This window comes from Helianthus annuus, chromosome 11, assembly GCF_002127325.2.
Source record: "Helianthus annuus cultivar XRQ/B chromosome 11, HanXRQr2.0-SUNRISE, whole genome shotgun sequence".
Taxonomy (NCBI): Eukaryota; Viridiplantae; Streptophyta; class Magnoliopsida; order Asterales; family Asteraceae; genus Helianthus; species Helianthus annuus.
Genome location: NC_035443.2, coordinates 169,407,658 through 169,415,944, shown reverse-complemented (window position 1 = coordinate 169,415,944; position 8,287 = coordinate 169,407,658). Strand labels below are relative to the sequence as shown.

Below are 8,287 nucleotides of genomic sequence, written 5' to 3'. Positions count from 1 at the left end.
GATCTAGAGATTTAACAAGTATTACGGAATCCCAAGGTTTCTTGCCGACTAACGAAATGGGCCATTGAACTCGGTGCTTTTGACATAACATATCGCACCAGAGGACCAGTGAAGGGGCGGGCTATTGCTGATTTTTTGAACGAAGTACCCGAAGGGGAATGCGAAGGAATCCCAAGGCAAGAAGCTATAAAAATTTGGAATTTATATACGGATGGAGCCTCAAGTAAGGAAGGGGTCAGAGCAGGTTTAATCTTGATCAATCCCGAAGGAAATAAGTTTACATATGCCCTGAGATTCGATTTCACAAGCTCCAATAAGTAAGGAAGGGATCAGAGCAGGTTTAATCTAAAGAAGTTTTGGTCGAGGTCCTTCAAGCTTCTTCCAAAGAAGTCATGGTCGTATCCGGCCAAAAAACTCAAGATGAAAGCTCTTCAATATCAGGCCCATGATGGAAAGTTATACTGAAAGACCTCCCTTGGCCCACTTCTCCGGTGTTTAGATCCAAACGAAGCTAGTTACATGATTAGAGAAATTCATTGGGGAATTTGTGGAATCCACGTCGGGCTAAGGATGGTTTTCACCAAAATTATGAATGTCGGATACTATTGGCTCAAGATGTATCAAAGTGCAGTAGCCGAATTACAAAGTTGTGGCTATTGTTAGAGGCACGCACCAGTTAGTCTCCGAGCAAAAAACAATATGATCCGGGTCACGTCAGCATGGCCCTTTCAAAGGTAGGGAATCAATATAGTCGGACCATCCCCACTTCAACTTCATCCGAGGATGTGAGATACTTGCTGCTTGCAATTGATTATTTCACCAAGTGAGTGTAAGCAAAACCCCTCACAACAATCACCGGAGAACACTTGTTGAGATTCGCTTGGGAGAACATTGTATCTCGATATTGCTTGCCTCTATGCATTGTAAGTGATAACCGGAAGCAATTTGTTGATAACCCCTTTAAGGCCTCGTGCACAAAACTATACATTCAGCAAATGTTCGCTTCAGTCGGTCATCCCCAAGCCAACGTTCAGGTGGAACATGCCAATCAAAGCATAGTGGATGGGATTAAAAGCGGCTGGGCTGAGAAGGAGTGCCATGGGCCGGTGAACTTCCTCACCTATAATGGCTCATAGAACAATGGCAAAAACCAACATTGGTGAAACTCCGTACAGTTTGACGTACGGGACCGAACCAGTAATCCCAGTGGAAATCGGTATGCCAACCAAAAAAATGCAAGTTGCACAGGGCCAAAACGAATCTGAGCTCCGTCTAAACCTAGACCTGGCCAAAGAAAGGATAGAGGCCGCTGCAATTCGAGTAGCCAAATGCAAAAGAGACTTGGAAAAGCACTATAACTCAAAGGTGAAAAGGGCCCAGTTCAAAATCAGCGAGTACATGATGCGGTCCATTGAAGTTAGCCAAGCAGAAAGTACCAGCAAGCTATCCCCTCGTTAGGAATGACCATACATCGTCACTACCGTAGGAAAAAAACGGAGTATACACATTGTCACAGTTGGACAGAACCCAGTCCTAAGAACTTGGAATGGAATCCATCTCAAGAAATATTACCTCTAAAAGCACCAAAGCTGATTTTTCAATAATTTCAATGTTTTCATTTCTTGTAATGTGGGTGGTTTTTTCCCATGTATTTCTAATTTCCTATAAAAGTTCCAGGATGTGAATGCCCCGGGGTCACGAATAGAAGTAATACGATAGATTTTAAAATTTTCTTTCATTGCAATTCTTAAACAGAAGCATGTTAAATGTTTAAAGTATAAAGAAGTTAAATTATCAGGCCCTTGTCCCATTATAGGCCAAGAGCCCAGGACTCCCAAACCTTTTCTTTCTTCACATACGCTGCATCATTTAAGACAACATAATGTATACCACTTTAAAAAATAGGACCGGATAGGTTTTTGTTCGAACTATTTTCACAGCTTAAGACGACGAGCCAATATAAAAGGCATAAAAGATAGCCCGGAGTGGTCTTAAAAGTGACTGGGGTCACAAAGAACCCCACAATAAGTGAACATTCCGCATAACAAAATATACAAAACGTCGACATTAAAAATAAAATTAAATTAGAAAAGTTTTCTAAAACATGGATGCATGTTCAAGGATATTTGTAAGAACAATAAACAAAATATTTGTGCCTTGGAGATAAGCTCGGATCGAATTCATTACATTTGTTTAGTAAAACATACGATCTGCCCTAATAGCCAGACTTGATATCATTCTTCAGAAAGGACATCCCCCCTCCGAAGAAAACAAATGTCAAAAAGTTTTACAAAAAATCAATTATTCATGATAGAGATCAAATGAATTGTTTTGAAACTTGATAATATAGTGTATGGTTGTTTTTAAAGGTGTTGGAGGCTTGGACTTAACATTACACAATGTTCAAAAAACTAAAGGCTAGCAAATAGCCTTCCTAGGCGATCCACGGTCAATGTATAGATTGTGGGATTGACCATGCATATGGAAATTTGCTAGCCATTGGGTTTTGGATTGTGATAACTAGTAGAAACATGGTAAATTGTTAGTGATTAGTGTTGAAATATATATTTGGACCATTTATCATTCATTTAGTTTGGGCTTATTTTCTCTATAATGAGATTGGGCCTATCTTATCTAATGTGGTTGTTAGTTGTTGGGTTGTTGTAACAGGTCCAACAGCATAAAATATCTCAAGGGGGCTTTGTGTAAGTATCCGAGGGCTGCGATCATCTTGTGCTAAAGTTTTGGACTAAAGTGAAACTTTCTAAGTTTCATATTATAATGGTATGTGATCTCCTTCTCATCAGTTTAGTTGTTTAGATTACTTTCTCTCTCTTGTTCATATTTTCTCTGCATTCTCAGTTAAGGTTTCAGGCAGAGATTTGTATGAATAATCTCTCAAATGTATCTGAGAGATTATTCAGTTGTATTGTTGTATTGATGATCATCAGTGGATGATCATCCTGATACTTTTTGTAACTTGTATCATTTTGATCTTACAGTTGTAAGATCTTGGGTATTTGGGGGGTAATCGTTTTGGGTTGGTTTAATAAGATTTTGTCACCTGTTTTTGTCGCTATTTATTGTGTTAGTTTGTATTTTATGGTTGAATCATAAATTTCTACATGGTATCAGAGCTAAATGCTCTTGATCTGTTCTTATTTCCGCTGTTGATCTGATTTCTATGTTGTTCTTGTGTTAGGTCTGCTTCTGGTCTTTCTAAGGTTGCAGATCTGTTGTTGGTTGTTGGATAGATCATCTAGATCTTGGGAGTGTTGTTTTCTGTACACGTGCGACTGAAACCCTAGTTAGGGTTTCTTGGTTCTGGTGGAAGATCTCTCCTCTTCCGGTGGTTTCACACTCTGTGTTGGTCTCTAAACCCTTGAAGGTTTAGGGCAAACTGACCAGTAGTGTTATTTGGTTATTTTCTATATTTGATCTGTTAGTTCCTGAAAACTACAGATCTGATATTTTCTTTGGAAGCTTTGCACCCATTGTAAGCTGTATTTGTCTCCTCTCTTTACTGTCTTTTGCCTCATTTTTTTTGTGAGTCTAGGCATACTGTTTACCGGACTAGTCAGGCCGACACTTGATTGAGTCTGATTGCTACTTGGTGCATTGTTTAGTTTGTTTCTTTTGTTGATTAGTCTATTATATTAGTTGGCTCCTGAGTAAAGGCTTGTCCAGGCACCTCTGAGTGACGAACCTGGAATTTGGTCCCTGACTCAGCTTCGCCTTAGGGTTTGTTTTCTTATCTGTCTTGTATTGTTGTTATCTGTTGATAACTTCTATTGTTTGTGTTGTGTTTGTATCTTGTTTGAGTTTGTGACTGTATCTTGTTTGTGTTGTCATCATGGGTGATAATGCTGGTCCTTCTCAGACTTTGATTAGTAAGTTGGATATAGGAGATCCATTGTTTTTGCATCCAAGTGACTCAAGTTCTTTGACTATTGTTGGTATAAAATTAAAAGGAACAGAAAACTATAGGGTCTGGTCTAGTGCTATGAAATTGGCTTTAGAAGCCAAAAACAAATTTGGTTTCATAGATGGGAAATGTAAAAAGAATTATGAGGATGTTGTTTTAAGTGGTCAGTTGGACAGATGCAATTCAGTTGTCTTAAGTTGGTTATTAAATTCTGTTTCTGAAGAATTATACTTAGGACAGGTTTTTTCAAAATTAGCATCTGAAGTCTAGACAGATCTGAAAGAAACTTATGATAAAGTTGATGGCTCTATAGTGTATGATTTGTATAAAAAAATCAATTGTATTACTCAAAATGGTAGTTCTGTTTCTGAAATTATCATAGGCTAAATACAATGTGGAAGCAGTTTGATGCTGTGCTTCAACTGCCTACATGTTCTTATCAGGCTGCTAAAGATTATAATGATTTTTCTACCTTAATTAAACTAATGCAGTTTCTTATGGGTTTAGATGATGTCTATCAACCTGTAAGAACAAACTTGTTAACTAGAGAGCCATTACCTTCAGTCAAAGTTGCCTTTTCAGTTGTGTCCAGAGAAGAATCACATAGAAATGCTAGTACAGGAACAAAAAATCAAAATGTGTCTTTTGTATCAAATGCTAATCAATCTGTAGAGCAAAAAAAGAAGGTGTTTAGAGGTCCTAATCCTAACCTTAAGTGTACTCACTGTAATATGCTTGGTCATACAGTTGATAGATGTTTTGAGTTGGTTGGGTACCCTCCAGAGTTCAAAAAGAAGTCTGGAGGTCAGGTTGGGAAATATTTTTCAAATAACAAATCAAATGTGTCTTCTGTACCTTCTGTATCTCCTTTTTCTTCAGAACAGGTTGCAAAACTTTTGAGTCTTGTGGGTGAAAAAACTAGTAGTGATCCTCAGAGTTCTAATATGGGAGGTGAGTCTAGTTATGTTTTTAATTCCTTAGGCAGTTTTGTATGTTGTTCTAGCTTAATTAATTTTGGTTTTGATTATAATTGGATTGTTGATTCTGGTGCTAACCAGCACATGGTCAAAACTGATAAAGATATGTTTGATTGTATTGATGTATCTGAGTATGACTTAACTGTGTCTCATCCAAATGGAACTAAAGCTAAAGTGTCTAAAACTGGTAGTATAAAACTTGCTAATTGGGTCATTCGGAATGATGTGTTTTTTGTTCCTGATTACAGTGTTAATATTTTGTCTGTGAATAAATTGTCTAAAGATAGTAAAATCACTGTAGTTTTTAATGAAAACACTTGTTTACTTCCGGATTCGAAATCAGGGAGAATCCTGGTGACTGGTAAACAGGATAATGGGCTATACTTTGTAAATAAAGATGGTAATTCTGTTAATTTGTGTTTTAACAGTCTGAACAACGGTGATCTGTGGCATAATAGGTTAGGGCATCCTGCTGACCAGATCTTGTCGATTTTAAAAGGTGAATTAGGTGTTGCTGATGTTGTTAAACATCCATGTGAAACTTGTCATAGGGCCAAACAAGTTAGGGTTCCTTTTCCATTAAGTGAACATAAAACAAAAAATGTAGGTGATATCATTCATTTAGATGTTTGGGGACCATATAAGGTTACTAGTAGAGATGGATTCAAATACTTTTTAACTGTAGTTGATGATTATTCTCGAACTGTTTGGTGCTATCTGTTAAGAAATAAAATGGAGGTTTTTGAAAATATTGAAAACTTTTATGAGTTAATACTAACTCAGTTTAAGAAAAAGGTCAAAATCTTTAGAAGCGATAATGGCACCGAATTTATAAATAGTAAAATGGATAGTTTTTTTGTAAATCTAAAGGCATTTTACATCAAACATCATGCTCTTACACACCACAACAAAATGGTGTGGTTGAGAGAAAACATCGACATCTTTTAAATTTGGCAAGATCTCTGTTGTTCCAAAGTGGTGTTCCACTTAGTTTCTGGTCTGACTGTGTGTTGACTGCTGTTTATCTCATCAACAGGTTACCTTCATCTGTGCTTCTAAGAAAAAATCCATATGAATTGATGTTTGGTTTTAAACCCTCTCTTGCTCATATTAGGATCTTTGGTTGTTTATGCTTTAGTACTATTCTAAATGGTTCGGATAAGTTTTCTTTTAATGCTGAAAAGTGTATCTTGATTGGTTATTCAAATGTTAAAAAAGGTTACAAATAGTGGAGTTTAGATAATAAAAAAGAATTTTATTCTAGAGATGAAAAGTTTTATGAAACTGTCTTTCCTTATAAATCAAATTTGTTAACCAATCAAGATAAAACTTTAACTGATAATGTGAATCATTTGAATTTTTTTTGATAGTATTGAAACATTAACCACTAATCCTATAAGTCCCAATGATGAAGAGGGGAGTCATGAATCTCATGAGGTTACTGGTGATGATCAGCAACCAATCCCCTCTACATCTGCCACTTCAAGTAATGTTGAACATCAACATTCCAGAATTGGAGATGAAAGTAGTAGTAGTGAAGGATCTGGTAGGGCAGAGGACACTAGTACTTCAAATGATGAGATCAACCCATCTGAGGGAACTAGTTCTACTCTTAGGAGATCAAATAGAAATGTTGTTTTGCCAAAAAGATTTGAAAATTTTGTGCTAAATAGTATGGTTAAGTATAGTTTGGATAAAGTTGTCAATTATTCATGCTTGTCTGTTGATAATCTGTGCTTTACTACTTCATTAAATAAAACAACTGAGCCTTCTAGTTATGAGGAAGTAGCTAATGATCCCAGGTGGGTAGAGGTAATGAACAAAGAAATGGAAGCTTTAGGGTTAAATATAAGTCTAGTGGAGAAGTAGAAAGGTTTAAAGCCAGATTAGTTGCTAAGGGTTTTAATCAAAGAGAAGGTCTTGACTTTGGAGAGACCTTCTCACCTGTGGTCAAAATGGTCACTGTTAGAACTGTTATAACCTTAGCTGTGCATTTTGATTGGCCTTTATACCAACTTGATGTTGATAATGCTTTCTTGCATGGTACTATTACTGAAGATGTGTATATGAAATTACCCCAAGGGTATTATTCTAAAAATGAATCAAAAGTGTGCAAACTTGTTAAGTCCTTGTATGGCCTTAAACAGGCACCTAGGAAATGGAATGAAAGGTTGACTGATGTCTTGTTAAACATTGGCTTTATACAAAGCAAATGTGATCATTCTTTGTTTATCTTGCCTAAAAAGAGTGTGACTGTGTTTCTATTAGTGTATGTTGATGATATTGTGTTAACTGGGAATTCTGATGATGAGATTAAAAATATTAAACATGTCTTAAATGAAACTTTTAAAATTAAAGATTTAGGAGTTTTGAAATATTTTCTAGATATTGAAGTATTATATGATAAATAGAGTGTTTGTCTTAGTCAAAGAAAATATTGTTTGGAACTCTTAAATGAATTTGGATATTTAGGTTGTAAACCTGTTAATACACCTATAGAACAAAGTTATTTAGTCACTTCTAAAATTGATAAAAGTCAGCAGTAGCTTAAAAATGTGACTGGGTTTCAAACACTGATTGGGAAGCTGATATACTTGTCTTTAACAAGACCTGATATTAGTTATACTCTTCAGTTTTCGAGCCAGTTTATGCATAGTCCAAAAGAGGTGCACTTAAACTTGGCTTTAAGGTTGTTAAGGTACTTAAAACAAAGTCCTGGTAAAGGTCTAAGTTTTAAGAAAAGTGTTAAGTTAGATTTATATGGGTTTGCTGATTCTGACTGGGCAAAGTGCTTGTCTACTCGGAAATCAGTAACTGGTTATTGTGTTTTTTAGGAGAGTGTCTTGTTTCTTGGAAAAGCAAGAAACAAACCAGTGTTTCTAGATCGACTGCAGAAGCTGAGTACAGAGCTATGTGCTCAGCTACTTGTGAACTTATGTGGTTAAGAAATTTGTTGTCTGAATTGTGCAATAACTGTCAATTGCCTATGGTTTTGAAGTGTGATAGTCAATCTGCTATGTCAATAGCAGCTAATCCAGTATTTCATGAAAGGACAAAACATTTTGAGTTGGATCTGCACTTTTTGAGAAAAAAAGTGGCTGATGGTCTTATAAATCCTACTAAAGTTGACTCAGAAAGTCAACTTGCTGACGTATTTACAAAAGGTCTTAATGCTTTACAGCATGGAGAATTTTTTAAAAAAACTGGGTTTAATTGATATGTTTAAACCAATTGAATGAAGGGGGATGTTGAAATATATATTTAGACCATTTATCATTCATTTGGTTTGGGCTTATTTTCTCTATAATGAGATTGGGCCTATCTTATCTAATGTGGTTGTTAGTTGTTGGGTTGTTGTAACAGGTCCAACAGCATAAAATATTTC

At 36.1% G+C, this 8,287-nt stretch overlaps 1 protein-coding gene across 1 annotated transcript; it reads left to right on the top strand.

The window, feature by feature from the left end:
• The first annotated feature begins 4,317 nt into the window (after nucleotides 1-4,317).
• Nucleotides 4,318-6,771, top strand: LOC110888738. The gene is made up of 2 exons (XM_022136249.2): nucleotides 4,318-5,612; nucleotides 6,273-6,771. The coding sequence occupies exons 1-2, from the start codon at nucleotides 4,318-4,320 to the stop codon at nucleotides 6,769-6,771; spliced, it is 1,794 nt and encodes a 597-aa protein (XP_021991941.2).
• The last annotated feature ends 1,516 nt before the right edge of the window (nucleotides 6,772-8,287 follow it).

Coding starts and splice junctions, on each gene's coding strand:
- LOC110888738 (XM_022136249.2), top strand. CDS start 4,318: ATGTGGAAGCAGTTTGATGCTGTGCTTCAACTGCCTACATGTTCTTAT. Junction 5,613..6,272: donor GATTATTCTCGAACTGTTTG/GTGCTATCTGTT, acceptor TTTTTTTGATAG/TATTGAAACATTAACCACTA.